The sequence below is a fragment of the Gouania willdenowi genome, chromosome 5 (genome assembly GCF_900634775.1).
Source record: "Gouania willdenowi chromosome 5, fGouWil2.1, whole genome shotgun sequence".
Classification (NCBI taxonomy): Eukaryota; Metazoa; Chordata; class Actinopteri; order Blenniiformes; family Gobiesocidae; genus Gouania; species Gouania willdenowi.
This window is the reverse complement of record NC_041048.1, coordinates 39,579,679-39,601,035: the sequence shown is the minus strand read 5'-3', so window position 1 is coordinate 39,601,035 and position 21,357 is coordinate 39,579,679. Positions and strand designations below refer to the sequence as shown.

At 36.6% G+C, this 21,357-nt stretch overlaps 1 protein-coding gene across 1 annotated transcript; it reads right to left on the bottom strand.

Moving 5' to 3' along the window:
- Positions 1–3,853: 3,853 nt before the first annotated feature.
- Positions 3,854–17,376, bottom strand: cxxc1b (CXXC finger protein 1b). The gene is made up of 14 exons (XM_028447691.1): positions 17,196–17,376; positions 14,802–14,917; positions 14,610–14,710; positions 14,385–14,518; positions 14,138–14,293; positions 11,848–11,994; positions 11,647–11,751; positions 11,389–11,567; positions 9,114–9,321; positions 8,908–9,018; positions 5,682–5,731; positions 5,514–5,610; positions 5,267–5,419; positions 3,854–4,222 (listed from the first exon to the last, which is right to left on the bottom strand). Exons 1-14 carry the CDS (start codon positions 17,196–17,198, stop codon positions 4,076–4,078), a joined length of 1,707 nt encoding a protein of 568 aa, XP_028303492.1. The 5' UTR covers positions 17,199–17,376; the 3' UTR covers positions 3,854–4,075.
- Between the last annotated feature and the right edge of the window lie 3,981 nt (positions 17,377–21,357).

The window sequence follows — 21,357 nt, the reverse complement described above, 5'->3', positions numbered from 1 at the left end:
TCTTTCAGTACCACAGGTGTGGAAAGCGGCGAGGAGAAAAAAAGAGGGGTGGACGGGAGAGGCGCTCTGTATGTGCATAATTTTGATTTGTTTTAAATTGTTTTGCATGTAGTCCTCATTCAGGTCATTTGTGATGTAAATAACAAAATTTTCTAGGCCTACACAGCTTAAAAGTGCATCTTTTCATGTGCAGTTGGCATTATTACTAATCTGGGCCTGGCACTAGGATGGCAGAGGTTTATTTTGCAATTTGCATAAGGCAAGGCAAGGCAAATTTATTTGTATAGTGTATTTCATACACAACTCATTGTGCTTTACATGATCAAAAAGTGCAACAGACAACAGCTTCAAATCATTAAGAACATTAAACATTAAAGTGAACATGAAATAGTTTTTTGTAGAGCAAAAATTTAGACCGATTAAATGTCAAATTCATCAGCAGGTTATAAGTTCATATTTTCAATTGCACTTTATTTAAATTCTATTTACAGTTTATTTATTTAATTTGATACTTACTCTTTTGAATGTATTTAGTTTATTAACAAATACTTGTATTTATCAGAATATTTCTACGAGTATCTACATCAAAATATTTTGGGATTTTTTATTTATTTTTGTTAATAATATTGAATTGATTCTTCATATTTCTTCATATTAGTTCTTGCAGCAACTTGATTTGTTCTAATTACTCACCTGTTCACTGTTAATAATAATAATGCATCAATTTTATATAGCGCTTTCTCAAAGACCCTTTACAGAATTAAGGCATTATTCTTTCACTCCACACTTAGTGGTGGTAAACTACTATTGTAGCCACATCGGCCCTGGGGCAGACTGACAGAAGCAAGGCTGCCATAGTGCGCCATTGGCCCCTCCGACCACCACCAACATTCACACACACACTACATTCATACTAGGCAATGTGGGTGAAGTGCCTTGCCCAAAGACACAATGACAGCATGTTGTTGTATTTGTGTATGTTTATACACATTGAAAATGAATGTCTTTGAGATTATCACAGTTATATCATTTATTTTACAAGGTTTTAGCTTGTTAAACTGTAAGTGGACTTGATTTAGTTTTTTAATACATATCGAACCAAGACTCGGGTCAATTGACATCAAAGTGTTAATATTTAAATCACTTTGTATTTGGAAAATTCGGTCCCGAGGTCAAAAAGGTTGAGAAGCCCTGACCTAGAGGAAATGTGTCCGAATAGTCCCTCCTATCCACTTTTCCATAACCCCCTAGATAACGTCACGGGGTTAAGGAAAGGTGTTAGGAGAGGAGTTAGGCAAAGGCAATAAACTTTTGTTTGGACAATCATTCAATAACTTCTAGGTGACGTAATAATCTGACGGCAGCAAAGGTTTAATTCAATTCAATTTAATTCAACTTTATTTATATAGCGGCAATTACAACAAAGTAATCTCAAAGCGCTGAACGAAGCCCATAGTAAGAAAGAAAGAACCCAACAAGATCCACATGAACAAGCATTTAGCGACAGTGGGAAGAAAAAACTCCCTCTTTTTTTATAGGAAGAAATCTCTGTTAGAACCAGGTTCAGAGGTGGCAGCCATCTGCGTCGACTGGTTGGGGTTAGTGAACAGAGCGGCAAATAGGATAGGATAGAAGGTTAGACCATCCGAGTGTTCCAGGCGCTCGGCTGTGCGTTTCCCTTTAAATGGAATTGCGGGTCAGCATTATCTTGTCTCATTTGGTAAATAATGCATCAGTGTTTTCTAGGCCAAAGGGGGTAAAAAGGAAGCATTGAGCCTCTTTTCCTGGGCTTAAAGAAAACTCGGATGCTTTTCATCATGGCCACCACTTAAACACTCCTCTTCTAACACCTTTCCTTAACCCCGTGACGTCATCCACGGGGTTAAGTAAAAGTGGATAGGAAAGGAGATAGGAGGAACTATTCGGACGCAGCCAGAGGATTGTGTTGAGGACCCTGGTTTTGAGGCATCCTAATCTAAAATAATAAATAAATATGTTTATGAATTAGAAAAAAATTCCAAGATTTCCAAGATACTCAACCTTTAGAATAAAAAGTTTGTCCCGTTGGTGGCGCTAGACAACAGCTCATGGTTTCGTTATCGAGGGGTTATTTATTGTATTCAACAAATAAACAAAGTGCCTGACAAAGTTGGTCAACAATTTTCAGAAAATCGTTTTCTGGAGACAAATATCCCTGGGATGGGTCAGATTAACCCTAAGGGTAAAAGGTGTTATTTGAATATTTGAGGATAATATGAGGATAATCTCGCTAAATCAGTGTTTTTCAACCTTTTTTGAGCCAAGGTTCATCTTTTCATTGAATAAATCCAAAGGCACACCACCAAACAAAAGGTGTGGAAAAAAATTTAACTTTGTAGCCTGTATTACTATATATATATATATACAGTCATTCTACTCAAAGGGTCTTGAATATGAGAATTTGCGTACTTGGAATACATATAGTTTATTTTTATATAGTGTATTTTTTATATAATACAATTTTATATTATATTTATAGAATATATAAATGTTATTAATAATTATTATTAGTAGAGCTGCTGTGAAGCCAACTGTGCACTTTGAGATGGAGGGTTCACAGCAGCACAATGGAATATTTTGCAGACAATAATTAATTACCAGTAGTTATCAAAAATGTTTTTTGGAATAATTAGGTGAAATTTAATAATTTCCCATGGCACAAGACTGTGAAGGCATGTTTAATCAAAGTAACTGATAACTTCACAAATAACTGCATCACAATCCTTGTAATAATTTAGGAAATTAAAGTTTGATTGTCCTTGCCTTGAGAAATACTTAATAATACCTTTTAACAGGGAGGGGCTACTTTAATTTATTATGTAATTTAAAATTTAAGAGCTTTTAATGAGGTCCTGCACCATTTTATACAAAGGCGGTCTTTTTAAACACAGAAAAAAGATAAATCTTCCACTTTTGCTTCAATGTCATGTACACGTTTTCCTTGGCTTTAGTTTTATGTGCGACAAAAGGGGAAGAAAGTGAATGTGCAAATACAGGAAAATATATATAGCTTCATTTTAAAATAGGTGCCATTTTTGGAAAACCATGAGGTTTGCAGCAGACTGTGTACAGATATCATTTACAACATGTTATATAATGTGCTTTTATAGATCCATAAGATATTCAGTTTATTATGGAAATAGATTTGTGTCTTTATTATTTCATGAAAAAACTTTTGCTAGAAAAAAACCAAACATTTTAATCGAAAATTAATTTCAATTACATTTTTTTTATTGAGTATGTGATTATTTTTTGGGATTGAATGATAGACACGTGTCCTACCCATGATATGACCTAAATACAAAGTAGACTTCAATTTGAAATAAATACAAAACAATTATCTGCAAAAAACAAAAAACTTTAAATACAATTTTTTAGGTGCATATATATATATATATATATATACAATAATTGTTTGCATTCAAACACTTTTCTTATTTAATTGAAAACGATTATTTTATTGAATTGATTTAAAAAATAATAATTTTGATAAAAGCAATAATTGATTTATTTGTTTTTATTAAATAATAAAGACACAAATCTACCTCCATAGTTTGGATGTAGTTGGTCAAAATATTTATTCGTTTTGTGCTAAAACCAATCAACCTTTAGCTGCTTTTGCACCATAATTTACACAAAATAAATAATTTATATGCTTTGATTTTAGGGTTTAACAAAAACCTTTCAAGAAAACAATGCTTGATGAAGCAGGGAAAGTAAAAATGGGAGCACAATTCTTTAAAATTGCTAAATATAATAATACATTGTGCATCATCACCCACAACATTTTCCCAAAAAACAAACACACAGTTGGTCTGATGAAAGTTTAGGTATTTATTCAGAGAGATCTCAGCAATACCAACAAGATACCAGAGAGCAAAATCATTCTATCCCTACTTCAGAGAAAATATATATTAAAAATACACATTAAACATTAAGATATCTGTCATGTTAGAAAATTAGTTTTTCACCAAACTAATGGTTATTATCACAAAGCTCGATTCTAATCTGTACAGTGATGTATGATGTAGGTTCACTACCTATCCTTGTTGCTACGCAGGTCAGTGGTAACCGGGTCGTGTTGAATGGTTTGATGCAGCATTAGCGCGAGCAGACCTGCTCTGTTGGTCATCGCTGTTCTCACGTTACGCTCCTGCTCAAACAGCTCGTCCAGTTTATACCACTGAGGGGAAAGGAGAGAGAGAGTTAGGTATTTAGTATACCAGGGGTTCTCAACCATGGGGTCAGGACCCCATTTGGGGGTCACCAGATGCCTTCAAGAAACTAAACTAATTGTTTTTTACAACTTGAGTTCATTTTTGCTTATTTCCACCCTTTTTCTGCAACTACATCAAACTTGCCATATTCTAACCTATTTCCATTACTTTTTCTTGCCATATTTTTGCTACATTACTCCAATTTCTGACACTTCTAAAGTCAAATTTCAATGCCTTTTATGCACTTTTTTTTTTCCACTTTCAAGACTATTTCAGCACTTACAGTATAAACCCTTTCCACCACTGTCCCACCTGTCACATATGTTGACCCATTATTGTCAGGCTCTTTTTTTAAAAAAAAAAAATTTCATTCTTATTTTAGCTAATTTAACCACGTTTATGATATATCATGCCCATTATTTGCCAGTTTAAACTGATTGTTCCAATATTGACACTAAGGGTGTGCCAAAATATCAATACGACAATATATTGCGAGGTAGCAGTACGTTATCAATTCACTGACGCCAAATATCGATATTTATCATTTATTTTTCCTTATTACACAAATTAAGTATAGAGCCCTATAAAATCCACATTAACGGAATCGCGGACAGAATCGGCACGAAATACTTCACCGTGAGGCAAGGAACTTTTTTTTTAATGGGGAAATGTTTCTGGGGAGTGCTGCTCATTAGGTGCACCCGCTCCCCCCTCGGCTGCTTTAAACATTGCCTAAGCCACCTGAAACCCCGTCTAAATGCCAAAAAACTACACAAATCATCACTGACTCCTACATACAGAGCCGACTAGTGCCTGCTTAACTTTGCTGTGCCTGTGAAACTCTGTCTGATTCTCGTCAAGCGCTGAGGCGCTCTGAGCAGCTTCACCTGCTCAAAGCGTTAACATCTCATCTGAGCTACAGAAGACCCGAGGGAAAATTTGCGTGCGTCTCTTTCAAGTACCCCCTGTAATGTCATTGCGTACCCCCATTTGAGAAAAACTGCACTCACCACCCTGACTCGCTCCAAGTCCACCTCGGCTCTCCTCAGCTTCTCCCAGTTGTAATGTTTGTTGCACTTCCTCTTGGAGACTCTGCAGTAATCCCCCGTGAGCTCGAACACATTCTTCACTAACGGACATCCACACACCTCATCCACTGGGATCTGAACACAAACAAAAAGCCTTTTCCATATACAGTAAAATCTGTGGTGGAGCTATGAAGGAAGGATTAATGTTGGCTTGAGCCGAGTGCCTGACCTTTGGATCTCTGGAATGTTCTGGACACAACACCTGGAGTCTCTTACAGTATGTCTTACTCTGAGGGTTGTAGACGTCACAGAAGAGTCGCGTTGCCCTGAGGGATCAGAAATCATTAGGACGAGGTGCTGCTTGGTATTAAAACCCTTTATAATGTGTTCTCCTTACCCCTCGATTCTTGTGGGGTACAAGGAACCAAAAGATGTCTGGCTCTCATACTGGAAAGAAAAAATAAATAAATCCTATATTTTGGTCACATTTTCACACGTTAGCAGTAAATCCACTTTCTGAGCAGTAGAAACTACAGGTGTAAGGATACACTCAACCAACCATTTGATTGGAATCCTGATTTAAAAAACAAATGTCATGATGCACTTAACGTCTTTCAATTTGAATCAAAGAGATCATATTTTGAAAAAAAAAAAACAGCTTAGTCAATAATACAGATTCTTATTACAGTAATTTCCAGACTATGAGCCGCAACTTTTTTCCCGTGCTTTGAACCCTGCGGCTTAAACAATGACGCGGCTAAATTGTGGATTTAAATTATTGGAATGTGCGCTTTATAGGGTATTTTATTTAATTTCATTCATTAATTTTCAGACCCATTTATTCCTGTTCAGGGTCGCGGAGGTCTGCCGGTGCCAATCTCCGGCTCTCATTGGGCGCTGGGCGGGGGTACACCCTGGACAGGGCGCCAGTCCATCGCAGAGCAATTTATTTAAATTGTCAATAATGTTTTATCACAAATATATTTTTTTCTTATAACTTTCTTACAAACAGTTTGAACTCATAAACCAAAATAAACTGCACATTTCGTAATTTGTCGCTCATTTTGTCTCTCATAGTTGAGGTCTACTTATGACAGGCCTCTCATCTTTTTAAGTGGGAGAACTTGTCCAGTTGGTGGCTGACTAAATAATGTTTTGCTCCACTGTATAAATTCAAAAAGAAAAGTTTTCAAATTATAAAGACAGTGAAAAAATAGAGGTGCCTTTGTTTTTTTTTGTTTTTTTTGTTAAGTGCAGCTTAGGTTCCTGGCTTGGAGTTGACATATTTTCCTTGAGGCAAGCCACATATATTTGTATAGCACATTTCATACACAATTCAATGTGCTTTACATGTTCAAAAAGTTGATCAGCTAAACACTTAATAAATAAGTGCCATAGTAAAAAACAGTCCACTGCCAGTGTTTATGCTTTCCACCAGTAGGGGGAGCAACAGACCACAACATAGTCTGAAGGGTTTGATATAAAACTATCAAACAAAAAAGAATTTGATCCTCATTAAATGAAATAAATAGTCAACAGCTTATCTTACTAGGTTTTTTAATAACAAATCTGTCTTAATGTATTTTCTCCCCAAAACTAAGCCATGAACTGACATGTAACAACAGGTAAAGGTCAAAATACTTAATTAACAACTTTTATTTTTGAAGGGCCAATGTTAAACATTTTGGGATTTCATCTTATTGTGCAAACTTCCTGTATTTATTCCATGTGTCCTGTACTACGACGCTGGTTAACTTGGGCCTAAATCACCATGGTAACTTAGGGTGTAATCATAATGCCAGCTCGGGCCGTTCCAAGCTCACAGCAGGAATCCCCCCCTCCCTGTCCCTTTTCTGGCACGGTAGAACAAACGTGATCACCAGCTCAACTCGGTTCCCACAAACAAACACGTCATCACGTTCATATGGCGTTACGTCATCATCAAGCGACTCTGGATTTGTTGTTGACAGTAGATGCTGTTAATTTCATATCTTCCGTTGCATAGTGTAATTATACATCCAGATTTACCAGGACACGTCCTCTTTTCACGGCTGGATTATACGAACGGAAACAGTTTTTCTTTTGATGAACATCCAATGTTATGACAATATCTAACTCTTCTTTTATGTCTTCTTCTTTAACTCCATGCAGAGTGGACACTCCCCTCCCTGGACATTAAAACCATGAGCTGACCCTTCCATCATCTGGTCTAGACCCATCACTTCCACAGACAACAGACAGAATAAGAGTCAACATGGGACCATGGGATGCACTTATTTATTGAAATTATATTAAATGATTATTTAATGTTCTGTAATTTTATTTTCTAGGAGATGTTTTTCATTGTTTCACTTATTTAGAGACTTAAGGAAGGTTTATATGATGTGTTTCAAGGACAGATTTTTGTAATGCATAATAAAGGTGATTTACTTGAGTCACCACTAATTTCAGATTGTTTTTAAGTCTTTGTATAAAGAGACTTCACCAGGACAACAATGATGTGCAGAGCTGCAGTAATGTTGGCTTCATACAATAATAATAACATCCGCTGCACACGCCACCAGAGAAACGTCCAATAAATATTTTACAAATAAAAAAGTTCACTGATGGTGATATTGAGATATTGTGTGACAAAGATATCAAAAGTTGTTATTTTGAGGAATCATATTTGTAATTAAAAGTTATGATTGTATTATATTCTAAAGTTTAGAATTATCTGACTCGTCTTCCTTCCTTTCTGTTCACAGCAAATCCTTATATTTAGTTCTAAAAAATGTGTTTACAGCTAATTTGACTGATTATTGTTACACATCATCCTGCATGTGCATTATATACAGTATAAATGTGTAGATTTAACCAACTGTTAGAGAAACTATTTTATTAAATACAAAGAAAACGACATGCAAACAGAAAAACAAAGGTAGAAATAGTGTAATTAAATTGTGAAATTAGTGAGTTGTTAAAGTGCTGAGGTGCAGCGGAGGGTCTTCTTCTGCAGAGACATGATGATGAGGGGTTTGAGTAAAACCCGGAATTCCGAGGTATTTCCGAGGATACAAATATGCATATAAACACATATTACTGGTATATTAACCCATATAAACCAAAAAATATGGAAAAGGGACATTTTACTGCTGCAAATGTCTAACATATTACTGGTATTTTGAGATCAGAACACGTTTTTTGGTTTATATGGGTTAATATACCAGTAATATGTATTTAAATCCTTGGAAATACCCGGACCTGATGATGAGCGCTACACTCCGTTATTGTCCCGCTGTCGGCTGAACAAAGAGAAGTCCTGACGGTCATGTTGTCCTCTGCCCCCATGAGTTCTCTGTGGTGTCCTTCATATATCCTCAGGTAACAACAACTCTGACCTTTTCCTTGGCCAATGAACACTTCTGACACCGCTATCATTACTGAATGGAGATGTTTATGTGCCATAAAGCATCGCGAGGTAACAACGTCAACCAATCCGCAGATTACATGCGTGCTGAACCGTGGAGAGAGATCCGTGCGGATCACAGATCAATGATGATCCGTTGCACCATGAAGCAGTAAAAACATTAAATCAACAATACCATGATTACAGAAATCTTATATCAGACACGTTTCCTCACCTTAGCGTAACATCTCTCCATGTGTCTCAAGGCCACTTTGGGGTTGACAGCATGACTGCAAGACACGCAGAAAATCTGAAGATCTGTGTCTTCACTGTCACCTTCGTTCACCTGCAGGCAGCATGGAAAGCATTAACATAAATGAAAGCTTTAGATGAAGCAATATTTAAAAAAAGAGCCACGTGAGTAGCTGGTTTGTGCGTCACCTCCTCGTCCTGCTGCACCGCCTGCTGCTTGGCCTTAGCGATGATTCCCTCCAGCTCATGGAAACGCCGCTCCATCTCCGTGAGGCGCATGCGAGCGTTGTGCTGCTCCCTGCGGATTCGCTCCAGCTGCTTCTTTCCCTGTTCCTCAGCGATGCAGGGGCTTTGCTGCCACTGCTGGATGCGTTGGGGGAGGATCTCATAGATCCGGCTGTCACACAGAGCAGACATCAGATTACTGGGACATCTAAGGTAGATTCTTAATCTTTGTGTCATATAACCACATTTATTATTTATCATCAGGTATGTTGGAAAACATTAGAAAACTACAGTGTTACATTAGATTAGATTATAAGATGCACACAATGTGTGTTTTACACGCAATTTAGCTAAAATATTCTAGTTTTTAAAATAGATTTTTGAAGCCAACAAATTTTATACATAGTTTTTTTTCTTAATTAATGAAATTATTACATTCGTTGTGAATTTATCAGCTAAACACAATAAATAAGTGCCATCGTAAAAAAAAAAAGCTGTACATTTTTGAGTCCACTACCAGTGTTTATGCTTCCCACCAGCAGGGGGAGCAACAGACCACAACATAGTCTGAAGGTTTTGACATAAAACTGTCAAACAAAATAGAATTTGATCCTCATTAAATAAAATAAATCAATAAAAATAGCTTATTCCAGCTCGATTAGGATTTTATTTTTACGAGGTTTTTAAATAACAAATCTGACTTAATAACAATGCATTTTTTCCCCCAAAACTAAGCCCTGAACTGACAATGTAACAACAGGTAAAGGTCAAAATACTTCATTAACAACTTTTATTTTTAAAGGGCCAATGTTAAACATTGTGTACTACGAAGCTGGATTTTCTCTTATCGTGCTAATTTCGGGGTTTTATTCAATGTCTCCTGTACTACAACGTTGGTTTACTTGGGGCTAAATCACCATGGTAACTTAGGCTGAACACCTAACCTGATCAAGGTAGATTTTGTTCTGGCTAGGATCTCAACGAGTACTAAAGCCACGCCTCCTGCCCAATCAATTCTGTTGGATTACGACTTGAGAATATTTAGGCATTGATGCAATCCTTTCAATTACCATAACATCCTATAAGAAACAGAGATTATTATCTAATGTACTGACCTACATCAGTCAGCTGATAAAACCTGCATGTGTCGGGCACTTTCAGTCCCATAAATTAAATCATTCAAGTATTCTGTGGTGATAAAGAGTGCCTCAGTCCTGTAAGATAATATAAAATACAAATATTGTCCACCTCATAATGTAGGCTGATCTATATAACGCAGCATCATGTGCCTTAAAAAAGTCAAACTGATCAGTGTGTCTATTTATTCTCCCATCAGTTAAAATTGTATAATCTCATCTATCTACTAATAAAAGCAAGAAAGGTCTGTGTGTGTGTGTGTGTGTGTGTGTGTGTGTGTGTGTGTGTGTGTGTGTGTGTGTGTGTGTGTGTTTAGCAAATATTATTTTGGAGTAATTTTGTCATTTCCAAATGTTTATTTTAATTTTATTTGAAGTTTGCCCAGAAGTGAAACCTATTCAGCTTTTGACCTCAGTGTGTGAGGGGGCGCTAGCACACCAACTATATCTATTTCACTGCACAGCTCCTCACAGAGGCGAGATAGAGTCACGTGTGCAGCCAGAGCCAATCACTGCACACACAGCCAAGCAAACACGAACTGTAAACACACGAGTGAGAGAGAGGAAGATAGTTTAGACCAGGGAGGGGGAGGGGCGATCACACTGAGAAACTAGCAAAGCTCTCAAGTCTCACTGATTGGGCCTGTTGTGAGTCACTGATGTGCGTGCATGTGCACGGCTAAAGCGCGTGCGTGTGTGAGCCATGGAGTAGCAAGTCACACGCACACGCGCACACACAATATGAAAATGACTGAAAATACACAAAACTAAATATTTATACAAAAGTGTTGATTTTCGTTGGGATTATGGATTTTAATTCTTTATATTTTTAAAGAATTATCCCTCAACTGTGAAGTAAGTTTGCACAGTTTCTCCGTATCAGTGATTGGTCTGACACTGCAATCTCCGCCCGTTTTGTAAAGGCGCACTTCTAAAATCACCTGGATTAAATGAACGTGTTTATATCCAACTTCTTAGTACAGCTGCTCTGTGACAGAGAATGTTTGGTTAGTTGAAGCCAATAGTGAGATAACAGGATATAATTCTCCAGCTTCTTAGTGCATGCCCTTAGAAAAAACATTTTAGACGTTTAGAGATCTTACTTAGCAGCTAGCTTCATGCCACAGTCCTCTGAACAGTATTTGGACTCGACTCTCGCCGCCTCCACACAGTTTGGTCCCAGACACTGACGCAGTCCTCCACTGGAGCGTAAATACCCCCTCTCACCGTGTCTGCTCCGGTCTTTATGTTTCTGCTTCTGCTTGTGGCGACGCGACTCCTTCTGTATCATTTAATCAGTAAAATGAGCCGTCAGCTGATCATGTCAGGCTCAGATTGAAACACAAACACAGGAAACTTACTTTCTTGTCAAACTTCTTCTCCCGTCTCTTGACGTGCTTCACCTTGATGGCTTTCTTACGCATGACGGGACTGAAGGGCAGCTCGTCATCATCACTGGCCCAAGCCTGTGTCAGATGGAGAAAGAGTAAGATTCTCAACTGTTTTTTAAGACATGAAGCAGATTGTTGTGGTTTGTAAGGAAGTCCACAGTGTAAATGTACCAAGTGGTCATCCAGTCCTGCTGCTTTGTACTGTCGGTAAAGCTCCGCCTCACTGTCGTAGTCGTCAGAGTATCGTCTCCGTCTGTGGTGGGAGTTTTCCCTCCTTTCTCGCAGTGACAGTTCCTCTTCTTTGACACGCAACATTTTCTGTACAGACACAAAATTTTATAATCTCACGTTTTCTGAAGCTGTTACAAGGAGCTACAAAAATCAGAGACACGTCCCCTTTAAAGTAGAGCTGGGCGATATATCGAATATACTCGATATATCGCAGCTTGTAGTCTGTGCGGTGTTGAAAATGACCATACCGTTAAACTCGCGGACTTTTTTTTTTTTTTTTTTGATTTTTTTTTTGAAATGTCATCTTAATGACAACATGCACAAAAGGGCACTATTTGTTTTAAAATATTGTAGTGGCATTATGTACAAAAAGTGCACTTTAATTTTGTGTTTTGAAATGCCATGTGAGTTGCATCCTGCACTAATGTCTTGTTTTGAAATGTCTCTGTGACAATTTTGCACAGAACGTGCACTTTCTGTTGACAATTTTATGTTTGAGCCACTCACTGTTTAATAAATACAGTTATGTCAACTTTGACTTAGTTGTGATATCCCCTTTTTTGCATGAAAGTTTAAAATTGGCATATATTAATGCAGTATGATCAAGAATGTTTTAATGTAGACATATAGAATCATCATACTGGTGTGATTTTGTGCATCAAAGTGTTAATTCAAGGGTAATGCAAAATATCGAGATATATATCGTGTATCGTGACATGGCCTAAAAATATCGCGGTATTTATAAAAGGCCATATCGCCCAGCCCTACTTTAAAGTCTCATTTGTTTTGTCAAGTTTGGGATAAAATCTTTAAAAGGCACTTATTAGAAGATCTATGCCTAACAAAACACATTATTATGCACCATATTCATTTTATTGCCTTCTTAAAAAAAGGGACTATTTTACAGTTTTAGAGTCTGTTGCCCCCATTTTGAGATCACGTGATTGATGATGTCACATGGCCCCACTTCCAGTAAACATTCCATCGTTTTCTATTGGAGTGAAGCATTCAGCCAGATTTTTAGATCATTTAGCAGCTTTTTCAGTCAAAACCCAAGTCAGGAGATCTTGGGTTACGTGCAGCAATTGGGGTGATTCGTGCACCCTTGGCGGTGGACATGCTAGACAACAGCAGTATTGTCTGCCTGAATCAGTACGTGCCTGCTTCAGCGCGGCATGCATGGCTCGCAACTCCAGCACGCTGATGTGTGCTGGAAGTTCCTGGGCCGAACAATGTCCCTGGGCTATGTGGTTCTCCCAGAATGCTCCACATCCTGCTGGGAGACATCTTTTGTAATAATCACCCTGTGGGCCGGGACAAGACCCATGGGTATGCCCTGGAGCATGAAGGACCGATAAGTCCATTCCGACAGGGCCTGGATGCACTGTAGGGATACCCTGATCTTTCTGTGCCTGACTGTGCAGCCTGGCGTCCAGGCCCAAGCCAATTAGCTAGCGATGGAGTGGGCGCAGCCCAAGGGAATGAAAAGCCGCCGCAGCTGTTAGCTTCCCCAAGAGGCACAGAAAGCGGATATTAAGTAGCCATGACCCTTCTCTGAATTGACGGGGGAAGACTCAGGACGTCGTCCACCCGCCGTCTTGATGGACACGCCTTCATGACTATGGTGTCCAGATCCACTCCAAGGAATGTTAAGGTCTGGGAGGGAACCATGACACTTTTTACTAAGTTCCCTCTGAGGCCCAACCGAGCAACATAGCAATCAATCTGCACTACAATAAACAATATCAGACTTACCAAACATACATTTTTCTTTTTTGTGTGTTAAATTAGATGGCCTATGTGAAGATAAAGTCAATTTAAGTATCAGATCTATGGACACAGGTCAGACAGTGGAGCCCAGAGTTCACAGTAAACATGTTGACGCTGCTTTTAGTTGCTATGCTGTAAAGAAGTGGAACAAACTGCATTAGAGCTGAAGTCAGCTTCACATGTGAACATTTTTGTGAAAAGCAAAGGCTACTTGAATATTCAAAACATGTCAGAATATTCAATAAACATTTACTTTCTTTAAAAAACATGTTTAAAAATTTATTCAAGGCTATTTATGTACTATTTAAAAATATAGTGAAAAACTTAACAACCGCATTCAATATTCGGTATTCGGCCAAGCGTTTATATTTTCTTCGGCTTCAGCCACAAATTTTCATTTTGGTGCATCCATAGTAAAAACAGTGGAAGATGTTTCAGAGTACATGCTTTAGGGTCTCACCCTCGCTCGAACTTCACACTGCCTGAATCTGCACTTCTGACGGATCTTGTTTGGACCTCCAAACTTCTTCATGTCCATACAGAAGTCACACTGTGCACAGTCCTCCGTCCTCAGGCAGGGCTCACATTCTCCACACATGCGCACGGAACGCTTCACCTGCAAGAAGTCAAACAGTAAACTGAATCTCAGCTCTTTTCATCACAAATACACAGGTTGGTAGTTTCAAAATCCATGGTAATATTCTTACTTTGGACCCACGACGCCGGTCCAGCCTGTAGTCGGGCGTGCTGGGAGTGCTATAACCTTTGTCACTTCTGTCCAACTCGATCTTCTCTCTGCTTTTCTTTGACCTGTACTTTATTTCCAGTAATGGGTTTCTATCTGCTCAATAGAAAGACAAGAAGAAACCATCCACATTCTGATACATTTTTTAGGTTGCTATACAGAATAAAGAAGAAACCGTCGTCATCACCTCTACACCTCATGCAGTACCACTCCCTGATTGCTTTGGCCATCTTCTCAGTGATGTTGATGCAGTGGCCGTGAAACCACTCATTGCAGTTGTCACAGCCGCTGTCAGGAGGAAAAACAAATGTAAACATTAATGCTAGTAGCTTTGGATCACAACAAAAAAATGAACCACTGATAAACAACAGAAGCTTACATCATGAAGCAGTTGATGTCTGGTTTACGACAGATACAGTAAAGCTGTGCGTTCTCCCCCTCCATGCTGCTGGCCTCAGGGCCAGGCATCGGGTCCATGTCAGACATTTCACTGTCCTGAAAAACACAACACACTTTACAAACAATCTGCTTAAATTTAACACAATAAAGTTAGAGCCTCTGGGTTTCTGTGATTGCAGAATACAGACAAAAAACGTGGAATTCACATTCGGAAATGGAAAAAAAAATCATCTTTTCTATCGATTTAAAAATCAGCCCCAAACATGACATGGAAATACCTCACAATAAGGCTGAACAATTTTAGAAAAATTATCTTTTAATTGCATTTTTTCCCTCCCCATTCATCTCTATATTACCTGGTCTATTGCTCAGAAAGCCAGGGTAATAAATGTAAAACATATGTAGATCCATTAATCAAATTACAAAACTGAGCATTAAAAATTATACATAAAGTGGAATTCTGGGCACCTACTAACAAACTTTTTAAAAAATCTAGAAAAATAAATCTTTTGGATATAGTAAGGTTAAAAGTGCGAGATATTTTGTTTCCGAGTAAGAAATAAAAGCCTTCCTTTGGGTGTTATATCACTTTTTAAACTAAGAAAAGTAAAACAGTATTTAAAAGGGGTGCATGTTGTTGAAAAATGTTCATTTAGAACAAATGTTAAAAGAAGACGCATTTCTGTTTACGGTGTTAAGGTTTGAAATGATCTTGAGGATTACTTTAAGTTAATGACTTCTCTCTCTATGTTCAAAAATTCTTTAAAAAACAAAATATTTTGCTCTTATGGAAACATAAATTGTTAAGCTTCTGATGAATATGGCTGTTATTGAGTTGTTTCTGTTGTGTTTTTTATATAATGCTGTTTGGGGATGGTCACTGTTTCACCCCATTCCATTTTTGGTTGTTAAAATTAATGTTTATTCTTTGTACTGTGTTGTATGTGTTTGAAGAAAGCCAAGAACAAATATCTATCCTTTGCAATTTAATATGCAATTATTTTTTCAAGGTCCTCTTCTCATGTTTCTATCAATAAACACAAGAAATGAATCAATTTGCACTACAATAAACAATATCAGACTTACCAAACATACATTTTTCTTTTTTACTGTATGTGTTAAATTAGATGGCCTATGTTAAGATAAAGTAAATTTAAGCATCAGATCTATGGACACAGGTCAGATAGTGGAGCCCCGAGTTTACAGTAAACATGGTGATGCTGCTTTTAGTTGTTATGCTGCAAAGAAGTGGAACAAACTGCATTAGAGCTGAAGTCAGCATCACATGTGAATATTTTTAAATCCAAGTTACTGGGTATGACTGGGAGGGAGATTTTAAATCATATTATTGTTGATTTAATGTTTTTACTGCTAATTTTAACGTTCTTATTTATTTTTAAACTGTTAAATGTTTTCTGTGGCACTTTTTAAATCAGGTAAAGCATGGCTACAGTTGCTAGATGACTAAATACTCCTATGAAACTGATCAGTTTTATTTATTATTCATATTCTAACAGGGAATTATTGTAGGAATGTGCAATAAAAAAAGTTATGAAAATGTCACAGAGAATGTTATTTATTTGGGTTTCATTCTTTCTTTCAACTTATTTTATTAAAATCAAAATCTGGCATTACAATTTAAGATTTCTATAAAAAATTTTTTTTTTTTTAGACTGAACAGTTGCAGAATATTTAGAACCAGTACATATATTAAAAATAGAAAATAAAGTAAAATATAATAGCTAAGAAGAATGTCAGAGGTCTAATCAGAAATCAATATATTCAGATTGTCATGAACAGATAACAATTATCATTTTCAGCCCGTTCATTTGGTTTACTTTATGGAAATCACAAAATCCCATGAGCTGCATTTATTTATACTAAAGCGTCAGTGGGTTTATTTACAATACGTAACACGGAAGTTAGTACTCGGTGTTAGGAATCAAGTGGTGATTGTTCTACGTGGTGACTGACGGGCGTTAGCGGCAGTCTTTAAGAAAATAGTGTTGTGTTTTAAATAATTTTGAATAAATAAATAGATGACAATAAAATCCAGGTTGTTATGGGAAGAAAGGAAAACAAAACTAAAGTAGTAGGAAGTTACTAGTCACCGGTTAAAAAGGGTCACCAGCTTAAGTAGAACACTAACCCTCATAGCATCACCTATTTTCATGACTTAGCTTTTACAACACAAAAATAAAGTGTTTTTGACTTTCGGATAAATATGTTTAACTGTTCACACGGTTTAATAATGCAAGTACAGTTCAGTGTAGTTCAGGTACACTAAACACCACACGCTAGGATTGGGCCTTACAGCATTACGTTTTTTGAATAAAGCGCAAAAAATCCACAAAAAATGTGTTCATATACTCACCATTGCACAAGCCCGCAAAATACGGGGTAATTTAAAGACAGAGCTCAATCATTAATCCCACATATAAAAAGGCAGGGCTTTATGGACGTAAATACAGTGTTTAGCTAAGATTAGCACCGACAGCGCTGATGCTGCCGAGGTTGCCAAATACGTCAAAGCCTTTTCCGTCTCAGAAATGAGCTCGAACGTTGAGATAACGTGAAGGGAAAACATCTGATTTGGCAACAAGAAGGAAAGCAGGTGTTTCTTCTTCTACGGTTAATAATTCGTAGGTTTATTGCACTACCGCCATCTGTTGCGCTCTTTGAAATTAAATATTTATACAGTTTCAAACACATTTTTCATCTTCCCATTTCACAAATGCATTTAAATTAATTGTTGTGTCACTGATATACAGTGAAATAAATGAATAAACGAAAAAAACAAACAAAAACAATAGTCTTTATATGTATAAAATAAATTAATGAATGAATGATTAAAAGTAAATATATATATATATATATATACATATATATATAAAATTCTATTTTCTTTCCACTTTTATTTATCAATCTATGGTTGGATGTTAGTTTTCAGAGAGATTGGTTTTTCAGTTTCAAGAAGCCAAATTAGCAAAATTGATCAATGTAATCATGTTTGTCATGCCAATAAAACAGTGTTCAACTTGATTAAAAATACCAAAAATGAAAAAAAAAAAAAAATGTTCCTGTTCCTTATGATGAAGATACATTTTTGCCATTTTAAAAATATCCTCACAATCCAACCGGTATTTTACATATACAGTATATAAACAGTCTGGTCATGCATGTACATCTACACACATGTATGTTCTGCATTTATATATAGTGAAACCCTATTACTATTTTTATTCTTTTGCACATAGAGTTGAATTGAATTGATAGAGAGAGAGAGAGAGAGAGAGAGAGAGAGAGAGAGAGAGAGAGAGAGAGAGAGAGAGAGAGAGAGAGAGAGAGAGAGAGGTTGAACGTGTGATGCTGTTACTCCTGCACTGCACTAGTGAAGAAGCTTGTGAATGTTTGATGCCATGAACAGTAAGTGTCCTTGTTTCCTATAGAATTGATATAATATAATAAAACATTAATAATATAATGCATGAGAACAGGCAGGAAATTTGCATAATTTATTATGTTAATGATCTTTATATATATATATACAGTATATATATACAGTATATATATATATATATATATTATCATTATTCTTCTTACAATAAAGTGATTACATTTCTGAGGGCCAAAACATGTTCAAAAACTCATGAAAATTTCAACGCATATCAGGAAAGTTTGATATTTTGGGGGAATTGCACATGTGAATGGCAAAATGACTCAATAGGGGGCTAATACAATTAGTTTCACGTACAGCAACAAATTTCAGTAGAATTCTGACATCATCACTGTAGAAGTAGGACTGATGACATCATCACTATACATCACACTATAGAGGTAGGACGGATGACATCATCACTATAAAGGTAGGACTGATGACATCATCACTGTAGAGCTAGGCCTCCAACGGAATTTGTAAAGCATTTATATTGCCTCTGCCAACATACAGTGATGATGTCATCAATTAGACCCTTCAGTGATTGGACGACCCACTCCACCATGATATATAAAGAATAAATGCTGTTAATATGATATTTAAACAAAAGTAAAGTGTATAATTTTGCAGATTCCAGATCTGACCTTTAGATGATGGAAAAGTCCTGACCAGAGTTCTTCTATCAACATGATGAATGTTCATAAAATGGAGATTAATAATAGATTAACTTCCACACCATCCACTCATGCAACAGCTATAAAACACAGCCACAAAACGGCAATGGTTTCCATATTAGAACATCATTAAGTTCTGCACTAAACAAGAGGGTGGAAAGTTCTCCCACTTACTGCATGGTGACATTTTAATGGATTCATTTTTCAAGTTTGACTTTTTTGTCTCTCACAGCAATGATACTTTTCCTTCTTCCAGAAACTGATGCTTGTGACGGACAATGAGCTGAAGTGTTCAGATCTGAATGAAAACATGAATGAAAACAGAGAAAATAGTCATCAGATTCATGAGTCACCAAAAAGTGCTTCAAAAGCAAGAGGTAAGTACACTTAAACTGCCTGGTACACATAAGCTTATTATTATTATTATTATTATTAATAACAATAATAATAATAATAATAATAATAAAGATGATGATGATGATGATGATGATAATAATAATAATAATAATAATAGTAATAATAATAATAATAATGATAGACAGGACGAACCTAGAAGGTATTTACATACCTGACTTTCCCAGATTACCTTTTTTAACATTATATATATATATATATACCCCTACAGTGATTATATATATATATATATATATATATACTGCTACTACTACTAATATATATATATATATTATTAGTAGTAGTAGTAGCAGTAGTATTACCATTATTATCATAATACTATTAGTATTACTATTACTGATATTATCATCATTATTATCATTGTTACTATTATTATTATTATTATTATTATTATTATTATTATTATTATGCTATCACTACAGCAACAAAAACATGATTGTCTGATTATACGGTCACATTAGCAACACAGACCATTGTTCTCTGTCGGATCAGATTTATATCAGTATCGGCCAATATGCAAGGTATCGGTATCGTATCGGAAGTGAAAAAGTGTGATCATGTTATTCCTTCAGTAGAATCTCAGGTTTGATGTGTGAGATAAAAGTAGATCAAACATCCAGAGAAGAGAAGAAACATCTAAACTTGTGTGTTTTCTGTTCTTTTTTTTTTTTTTGAAGTAAACACTGAATGTGAAGCTCAAGCTAAAGTGAAACATGGAGAACCAGGAATGGAGTCTGTCTGTGGTAGATGTTACAAAGAGCCTCAGCCTGTGTGTAGATCTTCACAATCAGATAGACTCACTGTCATTGATCTGAACCAGCCTTTCACCTCCATGGACAAGAGTCCAAAGGGTCCAACAAAGAGTCTGAGGACCAGTGCTGACCTCACAGAGCCCAGTACAGGAGGTAAGAGGACTCAGATCTTTGTCCCTGTTTGACTATGGGATGCTGACTGTAAGGTTGCACATGCTAAAATAAACAGCAACGTTTTGCAACATTTAGCAACAAACCACGTTTAAAAAAACGTATGTGAATTTTTTTTTATTTTTAAGGTTACTTTTGACCAGATTTACAGCAATATTTGTCAAATTTGTGTTACTTTTTTTCTCTCATAAAAATATAAAGGTCAATGTTAAATCTAAATCTAAATCTAAATGTTAAATATTAAATCTAAATCTAAATGTTAAATATTAAATCTAAATACTAAATGTTAATATAAATCTCGCTCGTTCACATTAATGAGCTTCCTGTGAATTTGCATATTAGCTAAATATTTAGTTTCGTGACATTTACATTTAACATTAAGATTCAAAATTTAGATTTATACTTAGATTTTACATCTAAGATTTACATTTAACATTTATATTTAATATTTAGACTTAACATATAGCATTTAGATTTAACATTTATATTTAAATGTAACATTTAGATTTAATATTTAACATTTAGATTTAACATTTAGATTTATCAAGTAGATGTAGATTTAGACTTAGATTTAACATTTAGAATCCCCAATAATTCTGCTTCTTCTTCTCCCTGTGAGACCTGTGTGCTGCCATCCTGCTGACCTGCCTCTTCTGTCAGCCCGTGGACTGCCTCGTTGCCTGGTTACGGGGGTTGGGCAGGTGCACGTGGTGGTTCTGCTCGTCTGTGTGTGGCTGTGAGCCACGTGCGCTCCTCCGTCCGGTCCTGGACGCGGCCCGGTTCTGCCACGTGTGCGGATGCATGGACCGATGCTCCCCGTGCGACTGTCCTTCCGTCTGTGACGTCTGTCTCCAGGCCAACGAGTGCCTGGACCTCTGCATGGAGATCTCCCAGATGCTCAACCACTAAACTCAGCCAGTTCTCAACATTGAGGTCAGGACCCCATTTGGGGTCACTCGACACTGTGAGGGGGTCTCCAGATACCTTCAAGAAACTAGGATTTTTTTATTTTATTTTTTATCAATTTGAGCCCATTTTTGCTTATTTTTTAGCTTTTTTCGGTAACTACACCAAACTCACCATATTTTA

Bases quoted from the DNA above. Each gene is read 5' to 3' on its own strand.
- cxxc1b (XM_028447691.1), bottom strand. The intron at 5,420-5,513 runs GTCAGGCACTCG...GTTTGTGTTCAG, and splicing joins AACATTCCAGAGATCCAAAG to ATCCCAGTGGATGAGGTGTG. The intron at 4,223-5,266 runs GTGAGTGCAGTT...CTTTCCCCTCAG, and splicing joins ACTTGGAGCGAGTCAGGGTG to TGGTATAAACTGGACGAGCT.